At 46.1% G+C, this 27,892-nt stretch overlaps 1 protein-coding gene across 2 annotated transcripts in view; it reads right to left on the reverse strand.

Moving 5' to 3' along the window:
- Window positions 1-2,063: 2,063 nt before the first annotated feature.
- FAM135A (family with sequence similarity 135 member A) overlaps window positions 2,064-27,892 on the reverse strand; it is a 141,166-nt gene continuing 115,337 nt past the window's right edge. The window contains exons 17-21 of one of the 2 annotated variants that reach the window (XM_078767679.1): window positions 19,003-19,100; window positions 12,240-12,391; window positions 3,485-3,595; window positions 3,246-3,359; window positions 2,064-2,918 (exon numbers count right to left, since the gene is read on the reverse strand). In XM_078767679.1, coding sequence (XP_078623805.1) covers window positions 2,713-2,918; window positions 3,246-3,359; window positions 3,485-3,595; window positions 12,240-12,391; window positions 19,003-19,100 — 681 coding nt within the window. In that variant the 3' untranslated portion in view covers window positions 2,064-2,712. The remainder of the gene's footprint in view (window positions 2,919-3,245; window positions 3,360-3,484; window positions 3,596-12,239; window positions 12,392-19,002; window positions 19,101-27,892) is intronic. The other variant, XM_078767680.1, reaches the window with a different exon arrangement.

Here is a 27,892-nt window from a genome sequence, read left to right on the forward strand (position 1 = left end):
CCAAATATTCCTACAGGTCGCACAAGATCTGCCAGCAACCCTCTGATGGTTAAACTGCCGAAATCTCGGCTCTCCGCTCACCTTCACTCTTTCATTCCTCTTTTCTCCCGCCTCTGGAACAAACTCCCTCACTCCCTTCAATCCCACTCCTCCCTCCAGGTCTTTAAAACAGCTGTTCACCACCATCTCTTATCTTACCCCATCCAAAACCTTGATCTTTTCTACCCCCGCTAATTCACCCCAGATCCACCTTGTTTGAAATTCCAACTTCTTTCCTGGAAGTCCTGGCAGTGTCCATATGTTTTATACCTCTCCCACTGCCCCCTTCCCACGCCCACCCCCCCAAAGCCCTCGCCCTCTCTCAGATCTCTCGATGTCTCCATGTCTCTCGGTCCCTGCTCTCAAATGTTGTGTTTGTGTCCTTCCCCCTCTCTCCCCATCTTGTCTACCGCTCCCTATGTTATATGTTTTATGTGTCGGTTTGTCTTTCTGTGTGTTCATGTGATTAATGTTCGCTCTTTCACGAGCCTCGATATTGTATACAAAAAAAAAAAAAAAAAAAAAAAAAAAAAAAAAAAAAAGACGACGTTTCATTCAAGAATAAAACTAGAATTAAGTCAATGGTGCACCATCGCAAGTTCACATGCTTCCCACCGACAGCAAAGGTGAAAGATGGCAAAAAGTTCACCAGGAATACCCCAATATCAAATTTGGGTGAATATTTTTTCCGTTTTCCGTGTGACCCCAAGTCCTCACCATTGGGGCATGAACTGGAGGTCAAATACAAAAATAAATCGTTACATAATTCATGCATCCCCAAATGTTCGATGGCATATACAAAGTTTAATTAAAATAATGTTAAAAAATGTGCCTGTAATTTGCCCCAAGGGGTGGGGCCAAAATTTGACCTTACTCTTGCACACCTTCGTGGCATGTGGTGATCATAACCACAAAGTTTGGTGAATTTCTGCCCAACTGTTTAGGAGATAGCGTGATGGACAGACGGACGGACAGAAAGACAGACAGACAGAGCCGATTACAATATCCCCCAGATGTTTTTCTAAAAGCGTGGGAATAAAAATAACGGGGAGAGCAAGAAACATGAGGCACCATCTGTTAATCAGCAGTTGCTTCGGTTACGGATATGCGGAGTACAATCGAGGCCAAATGTGCTGGAAAACATCGACAAAGGTACGTTAAGCGTAATTGGCAAATTTCTAGGCCACGCGCAGTGGCCTTGTAAAACAAAAAGCCTGTACCGCCGACATACCTCCGTAAACGTTACATTGTTTTTTGTGTCTGGGAAACGTTTGCATCATCGACTTGACGTGAACCTGAATTCAAGTTTTTCGATCCATTGCGAAAAGTCCGGGAATAATAAATAGTCCGTGGGCTGAGTAGGGTTTACATGCACCCCCCCCCCCCCCAACTTAACTTCCTGGGTATGTCCATGTACCCCCCACCCTAGGGGTTAGGAAAAACCATGTTAACAGAAAAAAAACTCATTCCCAAGGTACCTCCCATGCATATTTTGATGTTATCCCCCCTGTGTCAGTGATTTCCGAAAATTAGGGGTAGGCGAAATTCAAATGGCCATAATGTTTTACCTCGTCATCCTATGGTTGCATATGACCCCTCAAAATGTTTGTCCTGGGACACTCTTTACAATGATATGTGTTATATGCAAATGAGGTCACTAATGAGGTCACCAGAGGTCAAACTATGAGGGAATGAGTTTTTTTTCTGTTAACATGGTTTTTCCTAACCCCTATGGTGGGGGGTACATGGACATACCCGGGAAGTTAAGTTGTGGGGGGGGGGGGGGGTGCATGTAAACCCTACTCAGCCCACGGACTAAAAAGGAAAGTGTATAGAACGGCGACGACGGCACAAAGGAATAATTATTGCACCAATGTAACAGCATGGCTCGATTACTCTCCCTCCGTGTCGAGCTCTGTGCATTCACTGATGTGTAATCAAGCAGGTATCGCATCGACTCATTGTCCCCCGTCGCACAGCGGAGCGAAAGGGGGACTACTGTTTTCCCCTCCGTCCGTGTGTACGTCCGTCTGTGTGTGCGTGCGGACATGCATGCGTGCGTGCGTAAGCGAAGGACCGAATTCTAATTTGGTGTGTGGGTGCAACCCACTTCAAAATCCAAGATGGCTGGGGCCATGTACGTCTGAACCTTGTGAGCGGAATATCTTGAAAAATAAACGAACTACTAACTTCTAATCTGGTGTGTGGGTGTATCTACGCATAAGGGAGAACGCTATTGAAAATTGGGTCGCCACGTCAAAATCCAAGATGGCCGCCTTGCGTCTTCCACTTTGTCAACTCACATCACTTCACCGACGGGGGACTTAGGCGTAACGCTTGTTATGCATTGCTTTAAAAACAACAACAAAAAATATCCGAGGTACCAATATTGTGTGCAATCCCCGGAAGCCTCCCCACTTACGACAAACTGTTCAGGTAGGAGATCAAACCTAGGCAGCCCAAGTCAAGTCACCTGTGTAGTTAAGAATATTTACACGGGAATAAAAACAGCACTTGAACATTAACTAAAACCCAGAATGCAATGACAAATCCTTTTATTTATCTTTTATTTATTTCTATTTTCATTCGCTGCCAAGTGTATGAGGAAAACATGTCACTATTAAAGCAAGTGTAAACCTTCCAGAAATTAAAAATAAAAACCGCACGGGAAAACTACTTAAAATAGTCGAGACCTCTTACGAGAAGAAACTTCTCGAGGAACATTTCGGAATCGAGAACAGCAATGTGTGCCGACCGGCCAATGAGAGTGCTTGCCGTGTTGGGCAGAGCGTGCACCACATTGTATCGGGCAAGATTGCAAGTTGCGGAAGAGAGCACGGGGCACAGCAAACTGAGAATCATCTCTATGTACACGGCACCTGGTCGAAGGCAAGGGGAAGGTGGAGAGGGAGACACTTTTAGGAGGAGAGGAAGGGTTAGGGTTATGGTTGTTAGGGTTAGGGTTGTTAGGGTTATTAAGGTTAGGGTTAGGGTTAGTTGTTAGGGTTAGGGTTATTAGGGTTAGGGCAGGAGCAGTTTCAAAAGTTTATTTAGTTTTGGGCTGGTCAAATCAAAATCAGTTTAACATGCTTGTTAACCCCATAGCCAAAGCCTCGGCATTCGGTTGTGCTGCACAAGCTGTGTTTCGCCGCCGCCCCAAAAATCCGTCTGGATCAAGGCCTGCACATGCCTGTGCATCAGCGTACCTGCCGATTTGTCTTTCGCTGCCGTTTTGCACATTTCTATGCGTGCAGAGTGGAAAGGTACATATCTGTCCTGCGTGGATCCCACAAGTACCACATGCTTGAAATACTGCAGCCCTGAAAAGCCAGACACAAATACGGCCAACATTACAAAGTTTCAAAAGGACACTTTCAACAAAGAAAAACGTGATGTAAAGATGGCGAATGTGTGACAGAAATTTGGTTGTGGTTGAGACACGTACCAGGCTTTTGTGAGAGTTTGTATAGGAATGTTCTTCTTGGGTCAGGGTTATCACGAAGTGTGAGCTGCAATAAAGAACTCGACTTCTTCAACTTCTGCATGAACCACAGGCCTACACACATACAAAGGAAAACTCAGCATTTTCTTCTTTGTCACAGGGTGCAAGGTTCATGGAGGATCCTGTGTGTGTGTGTGTGTGTGTGTGTGTGTGTGTGTGTGTGTGTGTGTGTGTGTGTGTGTGTGTGTGTGTGTGTATGTACGTGTATATATATATATATATATATATATATATATATTTGTCTTATATATATATACGTATAGGTATATATATAGGAATATATATATATTTGTATCCAAAGTTGAGGCTCATGGAGGAGATATAATAGAGAATCGATCAGGAAGTAACAGAACAAAAGGAACAATAGAAAGAGGAGGGAAAACACAATTCCTGTTTCCTGTTTATATAAATAAATAAATAAATAAAAAGTATATATATATATATATTGGACTCAATAGAGCAGTGCGCTGTCACCACGAAAGTGATGGAGGCCCTTGGTTCAAGTCCCGTGTTGAGTCAGAGTTTTTCACACTGAGCCCCATGCAGGAATTTAATTCCTGTTTATAAAAATTGTAGATGAGTTAATCTCCAATGCACTTCTGCATATACTTGCGTACACATAGATATGCATACATAAACTTACGCTCACATCAGGGGTCTGCCTAGCAGGCATGTAAGACATCGGCCATTATAAAGCTCGCAGTGTGAAGTGTGGAAAATTCTGAGGAGATTTCGGCTGGCTCAATAGCGCAGTGGGCTCTCACCGCGAAAGTGATGGAGGCCCTTGGTTCGAGTCCCATGTTGAGTCAGAGTTTTTCACACTTAGCCCCGCACAGGAATTTAATTCCTGTTTATATATATATATATTTGTATCCAAAGTTGAGGCTCATGGAGGAGATAGAATAGAGAGTAGATCAGGATGTAACAGAACAAAAGGAACAATAGAAAGAGGAGGGAAAACACATCAACAGCAGGGATGACAAAATAGAGGGAGACTTGGACAAATCAGGAATGTGTTGAATAATGAGGGCATGTGGAGGATGCATGTGGTGGACAAGATGGATACAGCCCAAATTTTCAGGAAGGAGAGACTGTAAACCTGGAAGGTGGGGGGTGTGTGGGGACCTTAATGGGGGTAGGAAAGATCATGGATTTAGATAGGAGATTATCTGAGATGGTGGTAAAGAGCTATCTTGAAGACCTGATGGGAATAATGAGATTGAAGGGCATGTGAGGAGAGGGGCAGAGAGAGGGAGGGTGAGAACGGAAAGAGCCGAGGGAACAAGACCAGAAAGGAGGCAGTAGAAGACAGAGAGCAAGACAAGGACAAAATACATACAAGCAAGAGAAGGAAATGATGTCACAGCATTGCATGTTCACATGTAAAGCTGCTGTCACACCTTGACGTTTTAGCCAGCGTATGCCGACGTATGAAAAATTTGGCTACGTTAAGAGCACGCTGAAGCACGCTGGCATACGTCGTAGTACGCCGAGCTCGTCAACAAATTTCGTGCATGCACAAAATTTGTCGACGTATGCCAGCGTATGACTCACACCAGCACTCAATTTTGATACGTCGGCATACGCTGGCTAAATCGTCAAGGTGTGACAGGGCTTTAGAAAGAAAAATGGACAAATAAACATCACATGGATGTTGAATATGGGATACCAGCATCATGAGCAACAATGCTCAGATGAGAACACAAAATGGCTAACCCTGGTTATCCCCTTATAATGTAATTAGATATGTGGAACAGAAACAGGGGGCCATGACTGAAATTTTCACCATAGGTGCAACTCCACCTGTAGAATTTGTTAATGATAATTATGACGGTCACGTGGTATGGTCGCCATCTTGGAAAAACCGAAAAACTTTGCACCTCTATATCTCCAAAAGTGCTGCATAGAAAAAATTGACATGGCTCATTGTAAAGAACTCTCAATGAGGAATAAAATATCTTAATGATGATGTCATCAACCAGCATCAACTCCTGGTGTTGGGCTAGCGGCTAGGGTGCCGGCTTAGGATCCCAGGATCCTGGGTTCGAATCCCGGTCGATCGCTGAATTAACGCCAGGGGGGTTGACTCAGCCTGTCATCCTTCCGAGGTCGGCTAATTGAGTACCAGTTCACTGGTAATTCCCTGTTTGTCGCTAAAGGCGGCAAAAAGGGTTGGCGTCAGGAAGGGCATCCGGCCGTAAAACATTGCTTCAAAAAGGGGACCAAAAAACAACAACAACCACGGTTCCCGAAAAAGGCCAACCCCCGCTTTGCGGGGAAAAATGGCCTCTAAAGGTGTTTTTTTTAATGATGATGTCATCGGTGCCTCCATTATGACGTCAAAATATGACAAATACAAAACTTCATCTGATCAAGATGAAATTTATTGAGCGTCATCTCGGGATAAATTGGTGGAGAAAAATAATGATGACGTCATCGGTCACGTGGTTCGGCCACCACATTTGTTTTAACACAAAAGCCTTAAAAACAACTGAAAACACATCCTGACGAGGGTCAGAAATCTCTGATTGCTCTTTCTTGTTTATTATTTTTTCACAGTGATTCTTCACCATTGAGTGATAGAGCCAAAAACTATATGTAGCATGACATCACAAAAAAGTATATGTAGCATGACATCACAAAAAAGTTGTGAATGAATTATGACAAAACTTGGTGGATGAGTTGGGTAAGTGGCAAGAACAATTGCTGATGGGTAAGTTGGGTAAGTGGCAAGAACAATTGATGGGTAAGATGTTTCCCTCGCGGTCCCCCTGTGCTGTCTTTCCCTCATAGTCCCCCTGTGCTGTCTTTCCCTCGTGGTCCCCCTGTGCTGTCTTTCCCTCGCGGTCCCCCTGTACTGTCTTTCCCTCGTGGTCCCCCTGTGCTGTCTTTCCCTCGCGGTCCCCCTGTGCTGTCTTTCCCTCGTGGTCCCCCTGTGCTGTCTTTCCCTCACGGTCCCCCTGTGCTGTCTTTCCGTCACGGTCCCCCTGTGCTGTCTTTCCCTCGCGGTCCCCCTGTGCTGTCTTTCCCTCGCGGTCCCCCTGTACTGTCTTTCCCTCGTGGTCCCCCTGTGCTGTCTTTCCCTCGCGGTCCCCCTGTACTGTCTTTCCCTCGCGGTCCCCTTGTACTGTCTTTCCCTCGCGGTCCCCCTGTGCTGTCTTTCCCTCGCGGTCCCCCTGTGCTGTCTTTCCCTCGCGGTCCCCCTGTGCTGTCTTTCCCTCGCGGTCCCCCTGTGCTGTCTTTCCCTCGCGGTCCCCCTGTGCTGTCTTTCCCTCGCGGTCCCCCTGTGCTGTCTTTCCCTCGCGGTCCCCCTGTGCTGTCTTTCCCTCACGGTCCCCCTGTACTGTCTTTCCGTCGCGGTCCCCCTGTGCTGTCTTTCCCTCGCGGTCCCCCTGTGCTGTCTTTCCCTCGCGGTCCCCCTGTGCTGTCTTTCCGTCGCGGTCCCCCTGTGCTGTCTTTCCCTCGCGGTCCCCCTGTACTGTCTTTCCCTCGCGGTCCCCCTGTGCTGTCTTTCCCTCGCGGTCCCCCTGTACTGTCTTTCCCTCGCGGTCCCCCTGTGCTGTCTTTCCCTCGCGGTCCCCCTGTGCTGTCTTTCCCTCGCGGTCCCCCTGTGCTGTCTTTCCCTCGCGGTCCCCCTGTGCTGTCTTTCCCTCGCGGTCCCCCTGTGCTGTCTTTCCCTCGCGGTCCCCCTGTGCTGTCTTTCCCTCGCGGTCCCCCTGTGCTGTCTTTCCCTCGCGGTCCCCCTGTGCTGTCTTTCCCTCGCGGTCCCCCTGTGCTGTCTTTCCCTCGCGGTCCCCCTGTGCTGTCTTTCCCTCGCGGTCCCCCTGTGCTGTCTTTCCCTCGCGGTCCCCCTGTGCTGTCTTTCCCTCGCGGTCCCCCTGTGCTGTCTTTCCCTCGCGGTCCCCCTGTGCTGTCTTTCCCTCACGGTCCCCCTGTGCTGTCTTTCCCTCGCGGTCCCCCTGTGCTGTCTTTCCCTCGCGGTCCCCCTGTGCTGTCTTTCCCTCGTGGTCCCCCTGTGCTGTCTTTCCCTCGCGGTCCCCCTGTGCTGTCTTTCCCTCGTGGTCCCCCTGTGCTGTCTTTCCCTTGCGGTCCCCCTGTGCTGTCTTTCTCTCGCGGTCCCCCTGTGCTGTCTTTCCCTCGTGGTCCCCCTGTGCTGTCTTTCCCTCGTGGTCCCCCTGTGCTGTCTTTCCCTCGCGGTCCCCCGTGCTGTCTTTCCCTCGCGGTCCCCCTGTGCTGTCTTTCCCTCGCGGTCCCCCTGTGCTGTCTTTCCCTCGCGGTCCCCCTGTGCTGTCTTTCCCTCGCGGTCCCCCTGTGCTGTCTTTCCCTCGCGGTCCCCCTGTGCTGTCTTTCCCTCGCGGTCCCCCTGTGCTGTCTTTCCCTCGCGGTCCCCCTGCACTGTCTTTCCCTCGCGGTCCCCCTGTGCTGTCTTTCCCTCGTGGTCCCCCTGTGCTGTGTTTCCCTCGTGGTCCCCCTGTGCTGTGTTTCCCTCGTGGTCCCCCTGTGCTGTCTTTCCCTCGTGGTCCCCCTGTGCTGTCTTTCCCTCGCGGTCCCCCTGTGCTGTCTTTCTCTCGCGGTCCCCCTGTGCTGTCTTTCCCTCGCGGTCCCCCTGTGCTGTCTTTCCCTCGCGGTCCCCCTGCACTGTCTTTCCCTCGCGGTCCCCCTGTGCTGTCTTTCCCTCGTGGTCCCCCTGTGCTGTCTTTCCCTCGTGGTCCCCCTGTGCTGTCTTTCCCTCGTGGTCCCCCTGTGCTGTCTTTCCCTCGCGGTCCCCCTGTGCTGTCTTTCCCTCGCGGTCCCCCTGTGCTGTCTTTCCCTCGCGGTCCCCCTGCGCTGTCTTTCCCTCGCGGTCCCCCTGTGCTGTCTTTCCCTCGCGGTCCCCCTGTGCTGTCTTTCCCTCGCGGTCCCCCTGTGCTGTCTTTCCCTCGTGGTCCCCCTGTGCTGTCTTTCCCTCGCGGTCCCCCTGTGCTGTCTTTCCCTCGCGGTCCCCCTGTGCTGTCTTTCCCTCGCGGTCCCCCTGCGCTGTCTTTCCCTCGCGGTCCCCCTGTGCTGTCTTTCCCTCGTGGTCCCCCTGTGCTGTCTTTCCCTCGTGGTCCCCCTGTGCTGTCTTTCCCTCGTGGTCCCCCTGTGCTGTCTTTCCCTCCTGGTTGTCAGCTCTTTCACGAGCCTCGATTCAGTATACAAAAGTGGTAAGAACAATTGATTGTCTGAATCCATATCCGGCCTATCAGTGGATAGAAAACGTAAACTGTCCACAGCCTGGCGGAGGTATGTGCTCTACCTTTCCTATTTATCCATATTTGTGCACCAGATCTGTCCGTATTTTGGCTTCTCCATCCCCACGTTTATGATTTTATAATAAGCCATTTATTTTCTTACAAAGTCTTCCCGCATTTTTCATTCACTCTCAAACAACAACCAGTTCAGGCTTGCATCTGGGCGATCCTTGGGAGATTGTAATAGTTCATTCTGAATACATCGTTATTAAAATTGCACTTAGTTTTGGTCACTCAAGGGGTTTGTACAAACCCCCACCTCAGAGTGCCTGCATTATCTGGGCATCCGACGCGACAATATATTCAGCTAACAGCTGAACCAGACATGAGACAACTACAGAGTCACACTACGAAGTGAACCTCTCTTTCCTCCAGAAGAGTCAACTCAAGCCACAGATACTGTAAGTTCCTGCTGAGCACAACAATTACAAACAGTTACTTCCTCTTCCCTCTGACGAAAGAAGTCCCGATGACCTGTTCCCGAATTTATATTCCCTATGACCTGCCAATCTTTTGCTTTCCTCTCCTTTAAGGTCGTCATTTTCTTAGAGCTCCTGAGAACGACACGTAATGGTGTTTTTGAGTGCTGAGACGTTTACATAACGTCCTGAAAGAACTTATTGGCCACAATGTGGGTGGGGTGGGGGAGGAGGGGCGATCCCAAGTTTGAGAGAATCTTATTCAGACAGATATCAACGGCTCACAGGGCAGTTCAGAGGTAGTGTACCTGCTCATCTATGGAGCTTCCCATTCTGGATTTGATTCTAAATTTGAATATAAACTGTTATCTTGATGTTGAACAGGGCATGGCAGTGCACATCAGTGACTGTAGTCTTTCGGAAGTACGTTGAGTGTGGGTGTGCCATCTGCTATCATTCACTGGTTGGTGCAAAATATCCGATGGGGATTTTCAAAAAGATTAGGCCACTGTGTTCTGACAGCCTGACCAGATGCCAAATGTCTGCTCTCTGTAATCCAGGAACACTGCATCAGTGGCACAGCTCCGCCGCAGTTATTAATCAACGAGCTGGACAAACCCATAATTGAATCACGATCCAACATGCAATCGCTCACAGCAAATTGAGTACAACAGCATGAAAACTACGCCGAACTTGGTGTTCCACAGGCTTTGGCGAAATAAAACCCCACATTTGTGTTGGCATTGCACAAAAAAACAGAGAGTGCCATCAGTCCATTCAGGCCTTGAGCTTTGAATAGTTGTCTGGGTTTTTCTCAAAGAAAAAAAAAAAAGAGAAAGAAAATGCTGAGGTTTTGATGCTCAAAGGTCAAACGCCGTGTCTTCGTTTTTTGGGGGGGGGGTTTTTGTATACAAGATCGAGGCTCGTGTAAGAGCTGACATTGATCACAAAAAGAAAAACCGACACATAAAACATATGATAAAGGGACCGGGAGACAAGATGGAGAGCAGGGACATCGGGAGATCTGTGGGAGGGAGAGGGCTTGGGGGGAGGAGGCATGGGAAGGGGGTGGGGGAGAGAGGTTAAAAAAAACATTTCTACACAAATGCCAAATTTTCCTCCAATCTGCAGGAGAATAAAGCAATCTTTCCTGCTTCCGCAAAATCTCAAAAGATGTAAAGAACACCTATCGTACGAGATATGTCATCGTCTCATTGTACACTCAAGACGGGGAGGCGGGGGGTTACAAACGTGAATGCTCGTGACTGTTTGGACACAACATCACCGTTTGCAATTCCTTTGCCGTCGGCGTTCTGCCAACCGATCTTGCTGGCACCTGAGATGGTACAGCATTTAGGAGCACAACGCCACATAGCAGGGGATGTTAAGCCGAACGCAGCATTTTCTGGTGGCCTTAAAATGAATGGCATCGGACGCAGGGTTGTGCAATACACGTTGTCTGATGAAAATGTGCAAATGCAGAGGGATGACAACAATGCTGACTGCTCAAGTCATGCTGTTGACAAGATCGTGCTTGAAATCGCATTCGCCATCTTCCCATCTCCTTCAAAAATCGAATCTCCGAACGCCGCCTCGGCCACAAATCATCATTATGGAGTTTTATCGCACTCGGATTGCTTGCACACACACACACACACCATGGAGTGGTCAATGCGTAAACTTGTGAAATAGAGGCAGGAGTCATGGGAATTTAAAATTGCTCGTTTTTACATGGATTCCTCTTTTTAAAAAACTCATTAAGTCCATGTCTCGCATGGAGTATGCACAAGAGTCTCTCAGGGTGACGGTCGATAGAGAACAAATTTACGTGTCCATTTAAAAACCTTACATTAACTCAGATCAACATATGGTGGAGCAGCTTCAGACGATAGCACAGGTTCGACTTTACAAAGTGGGCAAACATTGTGACCGTTAAGCTAAACCTCAATTACTCAATAAAAGGCAAGGAAAGTGACCGCAAATTAAAAAAAAGAAGAAAATAACTGCACAAGGAAGTGTCCACTTGAAAAACAAAACACTTGCTCATAATTGCAATATGAATGAATGAATGAATGAATGAATGATCGTTTTAAGGCCATTTTCCCCCACTAGAGGGGGGGTTAGCCTTGCGGGCCCCATGACAATCATGGTTCCCTGTTTGAGGCAATGTTTTTATGGCCGGATGCCCTTCCTGACGCCAACCCTTGGTCACGCTCTTCGATGCGCAGGGATACGGTGTACCTATTCTGAATCGGGGTACACACCGGGATCATTCATCCCAGCAAGCTGGTACTCAATTTGCCGACCTCGGAAGGATGACAGGCTGAGTCAACCCCCCTGGCGTTAATTCAGCGATCGACCGGGATTCGAACCAAGGATCCTAGGATCCCAAGCCGGCACCCGAACCGCTAAGCCAATGCTGAACAATATTGCGGTAAAATGACCTGAACTTAAAGGGCGAACATCTTTTGAATGAACAGGTGCGCAAGCTTGTCCGATTGATTGGGGGAGTTAGGATTAGGTTTGGGAGTTGGCATTTTATATCCTCAGCTTACTGAAACCTGTCTGAAACCAATATGGTCCATCCAGATAAGAAACAAAAACACAACCGATGGGCATGCACAGCAAAACATTACAATGCTCAACAACGTTTAGAGACACCCTCCTCCTCCTCCCCCATCCTCCCCCCCCCCCTCCCCACTCCCACCTCACTCCACTACCCAACTTTGAAAGATTTATTTACCTCCATACTGTTAATATTTATTCAAAACTTGACTCCATAGCAACCAACATATCTCAGCACAGACCTTTTGCTTCAGTTGATAAAAATCCTGGTATAAATTCGGTATAAAAGAACGGTATAAATTCACGATCAACCTGGAACACTCCCCTAAGCAACATCCTCTTTTAATTCGATAGCATCAGTCCTCCTCGACACCTAACCATACCTCAAAAGCAACGCTCGTGGTTTGTTTGTTTGCGTCGGGGTATGTGCGGCTTGCGACGAACCTGTGTTCACGAGGGTGCTGTTGTTGTACATGGTGCCAAGGTGTGGTCCAGATAGCGACAGAAACGTGTGCAGCAGTGGCAGGAAACCCTGGAATCGCCGATGAGCCAGCACTGAACGAATGATTAAGTTTCCCAGGGAGTGACCGATAAAGCTGGCATTGGCAGAAGGAAGAAGAAGAAGAAAAAGAAAATAAGCCGAAATAAATAAAGGCCGAGCACTTTGATTAAAATTGTAAAAATGAAATTCAAAGAAAACCTCTGACAGTTTGTGGTTCTGTGCATTATGCCTGGAGGAGAAAACACCATTTCACATCATCCATTGTGTGGTAACCAAGTAAAAAAACTATCCAAGAATGGATAACTTGATTTGCAAGTCAAAAAGCGATATTGTCCAAGGATGAGGCTTAATTTGGGGAGCAAAAGGATTAGATATAGAAGAAAAAAAAACTATCTAACAATAAGTCATGATTTTTTTTTTGCGATTGTCTGGCATATACAACAACAACAACAACAACAACAACAACAACAACAGGCCTGGCATATAGTGGAGATAAATTTAGATTGTGGGAGGAAAAACCAGAAAAGGGAAAATGGTTGGGGGTCGGAGAAGGAGGGGTATGATGAGGACTCAGCTCAGCGCTTTAGTCTGCTGTAAACAAACCCGGGTCTGCAAATGAAATGCCCGAGAGCTGCGGGTTTAAATAATCTATATTTTCTGCACTGGCAGTTCCGACACCGTGGAAGGGGATTAAAACACGATTGGAAAATCTTCCTCGTCAGCTTCATTGTGCCAGAGTGCTGCACCAATATCAAATAGAAGGCCTTCAAAGTTTGGTCCAAACGACGGGCTTTGGCTGAATTTGGGCACAGTGGTGGCTTGTTAGTCCATGGGCCTCAATGTGGCCAAACTGAGGATCATGGACTAGCATCTAACAGGTTGTGGGTTCAAATCCAGAGGAAGGCAGCAGTATTAGAGATTTGGATTCTAAGCTTCAGCATGTAGAGTTAGTTTCAGGACTACCACCCTGCTGTTGGTTTGATAATAAAAACCCAGCTGGCTCATGAACGACCCACAGTGAAATAATCTGACTTCCCCTTCTGGTATCGTCTACAAGTGATGCCAATGCACTCGGTGTGGTCCATCGTCATTCCCTTCACTTGTTACATGTAATTCTGAAGAACTACGGCTGGTCTGATCATTCTGCTGTGATCAACATGAATGAACAAAATATAATCATTGTAGTAGTAATAATAATAACTAGAACTGCCACTTTAAAACTGCTGGCAGTGATGACCGGTTTACTCGCACCCACTTTTGATGCAACCCCACTGTTGATACAACCCCACTTTCATTGGACATGCTTTGACACAACCCCCTTGGATACAACCCCGACACACACACACACACACACACACACACACACACACACACACACACACACACACACACACACACACACACACACACACACACACACACACACACACACCCCTCCAAACACACACACACACACACACACACACACACCCACACATCCCTCCCCCCACACACACACACACACACATCCCTCCCCCCACACACACACACACATCCCTCCCCCCCCACACACACACACATCCCTCCCCCCCCACACACACACACATCCCCCCTACACACACACACACACACAAAGCCCCCCCCCCCCACCTACACACACACATCCCTCCACCCCCACACACACACACATCCCCCCTACACACACACACACACCCCACCCCCAACACACACACACACACACCCCACCCCCAACACACACACACACACACATATCCACACACACACACACAAACACGCGCACACCCCTCCCCCCACATGCACACACACACACACACACAACACACACACACATACACACACACACATCCCCCCTACCCCCACCTACACACACACATCCCTCCACCCCCACAAACACACACATCCCCCCTACACACACACACACATATCCACACACACACACACCCCACCCCCAACATACACACACACACATCCACACACACACACACACACACACAAACACGCGCACACCCCTCCCCCCACACGCACACACATATCCAGACAAGCGCGCATCCCCCTCCCCCCAACCCCAAGACACATCCCACACACACACCCCCATGCCCCCCCCCCCACACACACATCCCCACACACACACACATTCCCCCTACCCCCCACCCACATACACACACACAAACACATGCACACGTCCTCCCACCCCCACCCCCAACACACACACACACACACACATATATCCCCCCACCCCTAACACACACACATGCACACATCCCCCTCACCCCCAACACACACACACAAACACACACACACATATCCCCCACCCCTAACACACACACAAACACACACACACATCCCCCCACCCACCCCAACCCTACCACACATGCACACACACAAACACCCCCACACCCCTCCCCCCACACGAACACCCCTCCACACATACACCCCTCCACACACACACATATCCACCCGCCCCCTCACACCCACACACACATCCACACACGCACATCCACACACACAAACACGCACACATCTCCCCACCCCACTCCCAACACACACACACACACACACACACACACACACACACACACACACACACACACACACACACACACACACATATCCCCCCACCCCTAACACACACACATGCACACATCCCCCTCACCCCCAACACACACACACAAACACACACACATATCCCCCACCCCTAACACACACACAAACACATGCACACATCCCCCCACCCCCCCCAACCCTAACACACATGCACACACACAAACACCCCCACACCCCTCCCCCCACACGCACACCCCTCCAAACACACACACACACACACACACACACACACACACACATCCCTCCCCCCCTCCACACACACACACATCCCTCCCCCCACACACACACACACATCCCTCCACCCCCCCCACACACACACACACACACATCCCTCCACCCCAACACACACACACATCCCCCCTACACACACACACGCTTATTTTTCAAGATATGCAGGTTGCAAGGTCAGACATATATATGGTGGCGGCCATCTTGGATTTTGACGTGGCGACCCAATTTCCGATAGCGTTCTTCCTTGTGCCTAGATACACCCACACACCAAATTAGAAGTTGCTACTTCGCTTATTTTTCAAGATATGCAGGTTGCAAGGTCAGACATATATATGGTGGCGGCCATCTTGGATTTTGACGTGGCGACCCAATTTTCGATAGCGTTCTTCCTTGTGCCTAGATACACCCACACACCAAATTAGAAGTTGCTACTTCGCTTATTTTTCAAGATATGCAGGTTGCAAGGTCAGACATATATATGGTGGCGGCCATCTTGGATTTTGCCGTGGCGACCCAATTTTCAATAGCTGGCGCATGCGCAGATGGGTTGCACTGCGATGCCACTGAAAAGCGACTGAGAAAACCGCGCATGCGCAGATCGCGGACATGCTTCATTTCGATTTCTATCTTTATTTAATTTCCGAAAAGACGTCTGCATTCGAAAATCGCGTGATGACGTCACGACGTAAATGCATTTCTTCATATAACTTCAGATCGGCTGGATGGATTGTGACGAAATAAACGGCATCGTGTAGGGCATTTATTTGCGCAAATTTCAAGACCAATTACGACCATGACAGCCATTTCCTTCTCGCACAGCACCTTACGTAATATGTGGATGGATGTTTGCATATGCGCAAATGGGCCACTGTATTTTCGTGTATTACGTACGCGCCTTGATGGGCTTACTTTCAGTGAAATACGATCGAGTTAAAAATAGTCAGAATTTGAGCAAATCTGTTTCATTCGTTTGTTAATATGCCTCATCTATTGACAAATCTGCAATTATAATTTTTTTTGCGGTTCAAATGACCGTGGGAGATCGCGTTATCGTGAGCACGTTCTGGAAAGACAAAATGGTGTGTTTCTTCTTCTTTCAACAATAAAGACATAGCTTCGCGACCGTACATCCAATCATCTTGAAATTTTGCACACTTGTTCCACCCGATGAGAGCTACATTGCATTAAAAATTCAAGTCGATCCATGCAGTGGTTCAAGAGTTGCAAGCTTTTTAAAATTTAAACTTCCATTATTTATTGCGGCCAAACCATGTGACTTATCAAACGTCTCAAGTAACGATGAAACATCCCCCCATGAGGAACATTTGTGTAAAGTTTCCACTCGATATCTCCACAAATTATGGAGGTGATTCCATTTCTAGTTTGAAATTTTAAAACGTCATAACTCTGAAACCACGTGTCGGATGACGTCGTGCTCACTGACTTTTTTGTTCGTCATGGGTATGCGAATACGCATGCCAAGTTTGGGCTCGATCCGTTCAGCCGTTGCGGAGAAAAAGGGTTTTTTGTGTTTTTTCACGAAAAACAAGATGGCGGCCGAACCATGTGACGTATGACTTCGAAATTTTTTGCAATCTGAGTTTTTTTTAACTAAGCATCTGGGGAAAAAATCTCATTTTCGGGGGAGAAAAATTGTGTTTGACGAATTCTAACCTCTTAACGTTAGCATTTTTGATACACTCAATAGACATGTTTTTTGTTCCCATTGCAGAGTTCTTTAGAATGAGCCATTCCTCACATTTTTCCATTGAGCCGTTTCGGAGATACAGAGGGGCAAAGTTGAAGGTGTTTTACAAGATGGCGCCCATACCACGTGACCTATGACGTCATCATTAGCATTAAAAAATTATACGAGCCTAGCCGATCATTTGATGAAAATTTCCTGTCAATCCGACCAGCGGTTGCTGAGAAACTTAATTATGAAGTTTTCGGAGGTGCAAAATAGGGTGGAAGAATAATAATAAGAAAAACTCTAGCAGTAATAATAGGTTTCTCTCCATTTCATGGAGAGTAAACCTAATAATAAAAATAGAAGTAGTAAGAAAATAGGACAACGGGTCCTGAAGCTCACCTGGATCAGCAGCAACAGCCAAGGACATCATAAAATATGGCTGCGCTGCTGATGCAATGGCCCCTGTAGGTTAGGGCAGGAATTTCTTTTAGCGTTTTAGGCCTGATTTAAATTCCTCAATGAGCGGAGATTTGGATGTGGTCTACACCTTCGTTAGGCATCCACGGTAAAGCTTTTTTAAATTATTATTATTATTATTTTTTTGTATACAAGATCGAGGCTCGTGTAAGAGCTAACATTAATGACAAATCAAACAAACTGACAAAAGGCGAAATAAAGGGAGTTGGAGACAAGATGGGGAGAGAGGGGGAAGCACACAAGTACAACATTTGAGAGCAGGGACATCGGGAAATCTGTGGGAGGTGGAGGGCTTGGGGGGAGGAGGCGAGGGACGGGAGGTGGGGGGAGGGAGAGGTTAAAAAACAACAACACATGGACACAGCTAGGACTTCCAGGAAAGAAGTCGGTATTTCAGAAAAATGGATCTGGGGTGAATTAACGGGGGTAGAAAAGATCAAGGTTTTGGATGGGGGAAGATAAGAGATGGTGGTGAACAGTTGCTTTAAAGACCTGGAGGGAGGAGTGGGATTGAAGAGAGTGAGGGAATTTGTTCCAGAGGCGGGAGAAAACAGGAATGAAAGAGTGAAGGTGAGCAGAGTGTCTTGATTTTGGCAATTTCACCGGAAGAGGGCTGCTGGCAGATCTTGTGCGACCTGTAGGAATATTTGGGGGGCAGAGCCCAGAGAGAGCTGGGGGAGCTAGGCCAAAGAGGAACCGGTAGAAGACCTCACCTCCATCAGAACAAAGCTTTAACATTCACGTGGAACTATTTCACAGTTAGTATAGGCCAGGCATCTGGTTACGAACTGGTTGGTGTTAAGAAAATGGTACGGTGGTGTATCACGTGACTACCGTTGCCACAATCATTCCGTACCCTGTTCACACATACTCACTCTGCACTACCATTCCAAGGACCCATACGGATCGACTCCAGCGAAGTTTCAACAAACTGACCTGTCGACGTCCAGAAACACTTCAGCTCTCAAACTTCGGATTTACTCTGGTCTAAGGATTTTGCAAACATTTACTTTTGCATCGAACAAACATTTTCAAACGGAGCACCTCACCTCCATCAGAACATTTATATTGCATCAGATGTGGTAATAAATGTGAATCCTTTCACCCAGCATGCCGGCTCGAAGACAGAAGATTCCATTTGCATTTTTGCAACCCTTATACTGCAACCTTTTGTATACAAAAAAACTAAATAAATGCAACCCTTATACTGAAAATTTCTAAATAATGGACAGCAATGATACTCAAAATCCAACGACGCATTTTATAAATAGAAAAGCACTCGGTAGTGAAAACATCTCCATCAGGCTAACGATGCTTTGCAACCCACTGATAGGCCGGATCTGCATCCGTACCTTCACAACAATTCAATCGGCTTGTACATGTCACCTACCCAACCTGTCCACCACGTTTCATTGGATTCAGTCCATAACTTAAGATATTCTGCTTACAAACAGACAGACAGGGGTGAAAACATAACCTCCATCCACCTTAGTGCCGGACGTAGATATAACAACACCAAAGTCTGTGATTTCCAAATCTGAGATAACTCGGCAAACCGAATGGGTATCAAAAAAAAACTTAACATATGTAGCATTTTGCTCACAACTATAGTCGACCGGATGCTTCGACAATTGACCGTGCACGTGCTTGTAATTAAATGACTGAAGAGTATACAGACCAACAGTGACTTGCATGCTCACCTCAACCGTCGAACCGTGAGGTTGTACATGAGGACCTGTTGTAGAATTTCCTCCAGCAAATTCTCTGTCATAGTGTCAAAGTTGGCAAACGTGTCTGCCTGTAATCAGAAAAGAGAAAAACTTTAAAACAAATTCCCTTAATTTATCAGTATCTGCTGGATTATATTGTACTGAGCAAGTCAGTGCGGCTACTTGGAATACATAGATTTAACAAACAAAAGTGTATGCTCAAGTTTGCTTGTATGAGCTCATCTGTCTGCATGAGTGTGTATGATTTTCCGAAGCAGGTTTTTCACTTGGATTAGAGTAAAAGACAAAATAATTCTCGAGATTCTTTTCTCCCAACCGTGGAGCCATCTTCTGGGGACTGTTCCCTCCAGGGCTTCAAAAGCAGGCGGTGCACAACCACCTCATGTCATCCCTACCTACAATCTTTTCTACCCCCATTAAACCGACCTAACCAAACCCTATAACTTGAAGGTTACTGTATTTCCTTCAATCCTCTCAATGTTCATCAATCTCCTCGCTCATCCACAAATGCAGCCTCAATTATTCGGTCAGTTTCTTGCCTTTTTTAAGCAACTGTCACCTTACTCTTACATAAAAAACATTTTCAGAATAATGGGATAACATTTGGGTTTAGAAACATACAGCAGTATCTTGCTTCCTGCCTTTTGGATCAGATTTTTGTTTTAAGTTTTCTTACCTGCCATGGTTTAACGTCTCGACCTACTTTCTGCACCAGGAGCTTCATAGTGCTCTTATATGATATTGCCAAGTGTCACGCGTCACATGCCCATGGAAGCTTATGAGTTATCTTCTGTGTGACATGGTGATGAAACACAGCTATTGCGCAGAGCACACGACTGCAGGATTTGCGCACCAGAGATCAGACGTCTCTGAGACTTGCGGGAGGAAATTTCTTTTTGTTTGTCACTTGCCATGAACTTTGGCATCAATAGCAACGGTGAACTGATTCCACCTATATATTTTAAGTCTCTCTGGTTTGATTTATTGCTTGCTTTCTATGGTAATCTTGGTGTTTCTGACGTCATGGATAACAGTTTCTCCAACTCATTCAATGGGAACTGAAGGCACATAAACCAGATAAGAGTAAGGTATCTTCAAGCCAGACAAGTTGCAGGATTAGTGATCTGTTGGATTAACTCATAATAAGAACATGGGCAGTTCAGTCCACCTTTGTTCCTCTTTTATCTTGCCATAACCTAGCATTGATTATATCACCTACCCAAAAATGAACAGTCTTGCAAGCAAAGCTGCTACTCTATCGACGCCACTCAACATGATGGTGGCTGGAGGACCATATGCATGACAGAGCATCGAGCTGCACACATTGTGTCATGAAGCCTCCATGGAAAATATCCCATCTTGGTCAGGCTGTCACTCTGTCACAAGGGGTGGAAAATTCTCCTGAGCAGCCATGGAAATCAATTGTGTACCAGTGAGGGCAATGACTCGGTGGCACAATGGTTAGAGCGTCCGATCTGAGTCTGGGATGTCGGTCGGTCAAACCCCAACAGATTCATACCAAAGACTAAACGTGGTACGTGCTGCTTCCTTTCTTGACGCTCGGCATATAAAAAGGATAGGGCACAGACAAACAACCAACCATACGTTGGCAACCATTCATGGCCTCCCCCTGTATTGTAGTTCCTTGTAAGGAAACTCCTGTAATGCAACAATAAAAAACACCCCACCTCCGAGCCACTCACACTCACCAGGATGGCAGAGGCAAATCCGTTTTTGATCTTTTCCTTATTAAGAGTCAAATAATGCGTCTCAAGCTCCGAGAGTGACATTTATTTTTGCTAGCAATCTTCGATTCCTGATGGAGCTTGCACACGTTTCACATTCAGGACAAAGACATTATTAGACATCCATGTACATGGCTCAGAACGATAGACTTCACACAAATTACAAAGACATAAGAAGACAATGGACAAACATACATGACACATGGATTTTGAACCCTGGATTCCCTGGATCATTAGCCAGGGCGTGCAGACAGGAAGTGAAAGTCCAAAATATATTGCCGAACCACTTTTATTTTGACTTGCCCCTAAAATGTGGTTGGACCACTATGTGCCTCAAAATCGTGTTCTTGACGCGGTTGGCTTTGCTCCGTGGTATGAGGTTGCTACATCCAGTTAAGATTGCAATCAAACAAGGAAAAGTTCATTAATCTGAAAAGTTGTTGCAGAGACAACAAACTTGGACAGAAGCACTCAGCGATGAGTGGTTAAAACCACAAAAAGGAGCTCATTGCTGAACAAGGTTTGACCTGAGGGAGGTCGAATGAAAAAAGGGATACGTTAAATTCTGCAGACCAGAGGGATCTGCTTGATGTGTGCATGTTAAAATAAATAATTATAGGAGAGACCTATGCCTATGCTGGAAAGTCGAAAGTAACAGGTCGGACTACCTGTTGCCATATGAGCACTTGCCTGGTCATGCTGTGACCCCAGGAAAAAAACCCAAATGGAGGTATATTAAAATACACAATTTGGAGTCTGTTTGTCTGACTGTGATACGTTCAGTCGTTACTTATCCAATCACATCCAAACTTGCCAGGGGGACGAAGGGTCAAACGACGGAGGATGTACTGACTTACCTGGCCTCCCTACCCCTCCTGGCCTCCATACTATCTGGATTTTCGCCTTGGACAAACTCCGTGTTAAGGTGTATAAATAGCTCAGCGTGGCGTTTCATGGGGTAGAGTACCAACTGAAAGTCAAAATTATTATAACCACAAACTATTCTGTCAATTCTTTCCAACGTGTGATTATCTTTTTAAATAGTCGCTCCTGAAATAAATTTGTGGAAACGACATCCTGGAGGCATTCTATGTTTATCATGTTCCCCACAGACTAACAGATCCGAGCCGTCTCAACTTACTAGGCCTCTAGGTGTGGTGCTCAAATTTGTCTTTCCGCATGAATCATGTATCTCATTGCCTGTCCGATTTTTCTAGCCATAAGATTTTGTGGACTGTACATGGATCGTTTATAACATACATCTTGGGGGCTCATGCCATTTCTCCCAGCCATGGCTTCAAGTGTGACGTGCGATATGTCATTTCTGGCACCCTGACAGCTCAATTGTGAGCTTTATTTAAAACATACCCCCATTTGTAATGCCCACTCGCCTCTAAGCTGTCTAGCCTGGGTTTGAATCCCGTCCCAGCTATAAACTGTCATCCTTGTGTTACACAGGCAGGGTGATTACTCAGTGTGTAGGCCGTACCTCGGATGGGCATTAAAGTAAGTGTCCCATCTATCAGCACAAGGTGTTTGTACGTTAAATATCCCACAGTGTCATTCACGAAGGGTACGCGAGCTATCGCCGGGACCTTCAACAAATTCCAAATTCCTGCTCTAACCTTAGTCAAATGTGAGGCCTGGCTATCTGGTTTTGGCCAAGCTTCCCAAGGCTAACCCGAAATGTTTTTATGGTGCAACATTTGGAGTTCAAAATATCCCAAATTCAACCACCTGGCAGAAAATGTAACAGTCAGCAGGAATGTTGAGGGCAACAGCAACAGACGTCTGGGTTAAACTTCTGTACAAGTGTAAATTTTGGTAAAATACAGCATGAGCTAAACCTCCAGAAAGGAAGCTTGACAGATGCAATCGATGAACGTAAGGAGGATTATATTGGTCATATTATTCAGCATGATTGTTCAAGAAAAGAACCGTTAGGTGAGGTTCAAGGCAAGAGAGCTAGAGGTAGACCAATAAATCATTTGATGGTGAATATATAGTGGTGGACTGGACTGAGATGTGCGGAATGTTCGAGGCCAATGGTAAGAAGAATGACTTAGAGATCCATGTCAGCCAACTTCCTGGATGGAGATGATGACTGAACTGACCTTAAAGCTCTGCACTCTTAATCATACATACACATGTTATGCTTACTTATCCATCAATGACATCACCATGACATCACGTACTGTTTTTAAATTATATACTTACTATCCTTGGTAAAATGTGTATGGCCAGGCAAGGTAATGGCCCAAAGGCCTACTCTAGCAACAGATACCACAGCATTTTAACATCCAGAAACAAGCATAGCACACTCCAAGATGCTCTACCTCAGGACTGTTGGCACTGCCTGAGAATCATCAAATAACTTACAGGTGCGAAGCACCATCTCCCATACCACATTTGTCCCTTGTGTAACTATACTACGTGCCGCTCGCACAACATTATTTCCAATATTTTCTAAAGACAATCAGTCATCTCCATCAAATCAATTCCCACTCCCACAAATTGAGATACAACTCAACAGAAAGGAAATTTGGACAGTAATTTGGCCAGGGTTCTGGTAATAACTCGTCCACCAGCTGTGAGACACCGTGGGATATGTAACAACTAGTGCTCGCAAACGGGCCTTCCCACTCAACATCCTTTTGAGGGAAGGCACGTACACCGATGCCTCGCTCTGCATGCTAAACACCAGGGTGGCAGTTTATAGCTGGGTCGATATTCAAACGTAGGCTGGATAACTGGGGAGTCCATGCTATCTTACCTTTCAATACTTATCTACCATATAAAACACAGTGTCAGTTTGTGTGTTTGTACAGATGTCTGTCCCCCTTCATAAGGCTAGATTTTAAAGGCCAATCTTTTAACACGAATGTGCGTTCACTGCGGTCTATTTTTGAGGATAAAACAAACTTGAAAAACATTTTCCATAAAAGAGTAATTACGTCTCTTACATTGCAATTGTAGATGGTGGCTTGCAAACCGAGCCACAAGGGCGGTGTACAGAAGCGTTAAAAAAAAAAATACAAGATGCAGGGGAAGTTATTTCACTGCATGTGATGTGCAACGCACACAGAGTTAAAGAGTGTTCATATTCATCCGTATACCACCGTTTAGAGGCCATTTTTACGATCCGCCATTTACATATTACATAGGCCATTATTACATATTACATTACATTACATTACATATTACATATTACATTTACATATTACATTTACATATTACATTACATAGGCCATTTACATATTCATCCGTATGATGTATAATAAATAAAGAAGATGTAAGCACAGCTGACACTAGGCCAAGGCTTCAGACTTTGACACGTTCACGAGGCTGCACCCTGGAATAAACTGTTCCAACCCGTCATTTGTGACAGGCCTTTTACAAGTATACATGTAATTAGACTTGTGATATATATAATATATATTGAATGATCGTTTTTTAAAGGCCATTTTCCCCGCTGGAGCGGGGGTTAGCCTTGCGAGCCCCATGACAATCATGGTTCCCTGTTTGAGGCAATGTTTTTATGGCCGGATGCCCTTCCTGGCGCCAACCCTTAGTCGCCTCTTACGATGCGCAGGGATACGGTGTACCTATTCTAAACCGGGGTACACACCGGGAAAGGATATATATAATATGAAAATAATCTATGGCGAATGTGGTGCTTGCCAATGAAGGAAATGTCTTTTACCGTTATAACGACTCCCAAAACGAACTAATGCACACAAAGCCAACAGAAGAATGACAAAACAACCCAGAAAATCTTGATTTTAGATTTTGTAAAAAGATATCCAATAATAATCATCCATAACAAAACATAAATTTTCAAAATTTGCAACAATTTTGACAATTTGTTCCTTTTCTTCTCTCGCCTGTGGAATCAACTTCCCCAGCCTGTCTAGTCCCATTCTTCCCTCCAGAGGGAGAGTTGGGCTCCTCTGTCGATCATACAGTCAACGTGGTAGCAGTTAAGGTAGTCCTCTGCACGATTGCAAATCACGGCAAATGGCGCTGTCGGCTTTAGCAATAAGTGTCCTCAATCTTGTTGGCGGATCGCAAACTAATTACACCACCGCTCCTGCTTTTCAATCTTGTTTAAAACTCCGTTAGCGGAAAATACTTGATAAATTCACCAACAAGAACAGGGAAGTCGACTTCTTCATGCAATGACCTTTGAACACCATCATCATGTTACTTTTGCTGGTTTTGGCAGGACAGAAGAATGGCCTAGTCTAGACTCAGAACATTCGGACGTAGTTTGGAAATTGTACAACGTTCCCTGCTGTGCGAAGCAGTGGGATTTCTATTCACCTGCCTGAAAGTGAACCGGAATCCTGATCTCCATAATTCATGTCCGACATGCTGGCGAGTCCCGAAAGTGAAACAAATTTTTTTGGCCAACTCGAAGACACTTTGAAGCAGATGGAAGACCAGTTTGAAAACAGTTTCTTGCGAGCAGGGCCCTCCCTCGTCTCGTGTGGAATCAAATTAACCCGAATAAATTGGATACGGTCACGTTTTTCGAAAACATGGACCTTAAAGCATCATTTCCCAACAGGAGACCAAGGTGACTTGAATACCTTTGTTACACCAAAGAATAGTCACTAGGCAGAGTGGCAATGCTCCATCATTATGTTCCCTTGCCTTTTATACCCTTAATTCAAAAAATAACAAACACATTTGCTATCAGGTTTGTGAAGAACATCCACCTGTGTGTCACACAACCCACTTCCCCCCTCCACAGCTAGGATCTAACGTGGTCGAGAGGAGCCATAGTTCCACGTCCAGGCCCTTGCGTCACAATCAGGGTCTCATCATGACCTACCTGATAGGTGGATATGATGTGTTGCTTGTCCGTTCCAAAATCTTTAAGCATAAATCTCTCTGCAATTCCTTTCAATTACGCAACACCTTGGCAGGTAATTATGATAGAGATAAACCTTAACATCCCACTTTGTTTTGCAATTAAATCGTGTTGCACGAGGCAAGACCAATGTTGGAGTGTGGGGTGTAAAAGGAGGAAGGAGGAGGGGAAGAACCGTGAGATGGAAGCACTTACCGAACATGACATAATGGTAATATAAACGCATCTGATAAATATAAACAAGAAGCTGCAAGGCTGATTAACATGGAAGGATAAAATAACTGCTCCACAGGCAATCACGGCAGAGTTTGAGCTTGTACTCAGCCTCGGCCTATTATTTGAGCAAATGAGATGCCAGAAAAAAACTAATTAAGCTCATAATAAATGAAGCCACAGAACAAGCTCATTACCTATGCTGTAAGGAATCAATAACTTGATTACTTTGAGCTGCTATGTAACACTCCCCCCTTCTTCCATCACCATGGCCTTTCAACAAAATCAGACAATTTCACCTTGCAAATTGGACCATTAATGTCCAATTAGAAGAATCAGTGGGAGTTTTATGGCATCAAATTATGCAACGAGTTCAAAAAATCAATACTTCATCTGATTGGAAAAATAAACAAGCAAAAGGAGCCATATAATGAAGCTTATTTGTTGTACGTTTTTGCGAGGCAAACATAGGGGAGGGGGGCAGCATTTAATAAGCACGCTCCTGGTGAGAAAAAAAGACGGTGACATTACTTTGAGGCCAAAGTTACTGCAAGCGACCAAAGTCAGACACACCAGTCGAGTTGGAGAAATATATCGCAAAACATTGCAACTAAAAGCAGGTCGTTTCTCGTCATGGAAAACAATGAATAGGTGGCACATTCGAAACCGCACCTGTTCCAGATGGGACGAGGAAGGATGTTGTAATCGGTCTTTGTGTCAGCGAGTGCAAGTCCACACGCAGATCTACTTTACATTACAATAGATTGTTCATTCTCAGATCTAATATGATATAGCCTGGGGGAACTCTGCAGTTCTTCTTATAGTTTCCAATCATACTCCAAATATTATGTGAATAATTTCCTCCACTTCAGCAGGCTCTGGACTGCATTATGTTCACCTAGGCCCCTAGGGGGTGCCTTTTACCATCGACCTATATTGAGTGCTCTATTCTGCTTGCTGTGATCTGACTCTGATGCATGGAGGGGCAATGTCGGAAAGGATGTACAGGCTATTGACATTCGCATGGTTTTCGGCAGACTGTAATGCATTGGCAGCCATCATTCAGTGCAGGGTCTAGTTTCCTAGCATGGGACGATCTTTCCCAAACTAGACAAGCATATTCTGCTGTACTGTAGCTCCAAGGGTGGAGGGATGGGAGCCCCATCTCTAGTTAACAAGCTTTTTGAGGATATTGTTGCGAGTGTTCACTTTAGCCTTTGACTTCTCCACATGCACCTAATAAGACAAGTTAGGGTCCAATGTCACTTCCAGGTAAACTGCGTTGTAGCATTGGGTTGGTGGTGCCCCATGCCAAATTATGATCAGTTTCCTGTTGGCATCATGGTTCTGCAAGTGATGAAGGTTTGACTTGTGTCTTGGTCGGGTTAACATGAAGCTGGTTCACCTTGTTGTACGAGGACAGCCAAGACAGAGCGGCTGTGAGGTGACCTTTGATTTCCTCAATCCTCAGCCTGGCCAGCTATGGCAAGGTTTTCAGTGTACAAAAAGTTTTGGTCCAAGGATATATCAGCTGGTCATTCGTGTAGATGTTGAACAGCTGCGGAGCTAGTATGCTGTCCTGTATTCGGCCAACCCTCTGTTTGGCTCTGTCTTCGGTCAAGGTTGATATAGCATCTCCTGTTCTGAAGAAATGATTCCAAAATCCTCATCAGGTTCCCTTGGCATCTGGAAGACTTTAGCTAACAAACATGGCCTCTAAACGGTGGTTGTCAGTGATTAATTGCATCAAAAACTGCTTTTAGGTTGGCGAACACAACTCCAGTTGCCAAACTTCTCTGAAAACAATCCTCTATGTTGTGTTGGGTGAGGTTCAGTACCTGACTAGTACAAGACTTGCCTTGTCAGAAACCAGCCTCGTCTGGAATGAGATGTTCTTCCACTGGAGGTGTCCAACCATTGAGGATCATGCGTCCAGAGCTTATAGAAGTGGCACATTTGGGATTGTAGGCTCCTTTCCAGGTTCGAGAAGTGCCACAACAGATGCTTCACATCACATCTTTGGAAT

Source organism: Myxine glutinosa, chromosome 13, assembly GCF_964187855.1.
Source record: "Myxine glutinosa chromosome 13, kmMyxGlut1.1, whole genome shotgun sequence".
In the NCBI taxonomy this organism is placed as follows: domain Eukaryota; kingdom Metazoa; phylum Chordata; class Myxini; order Myxiniformes; family Myxinidae; genus Myxine; species Myxine glutinosa.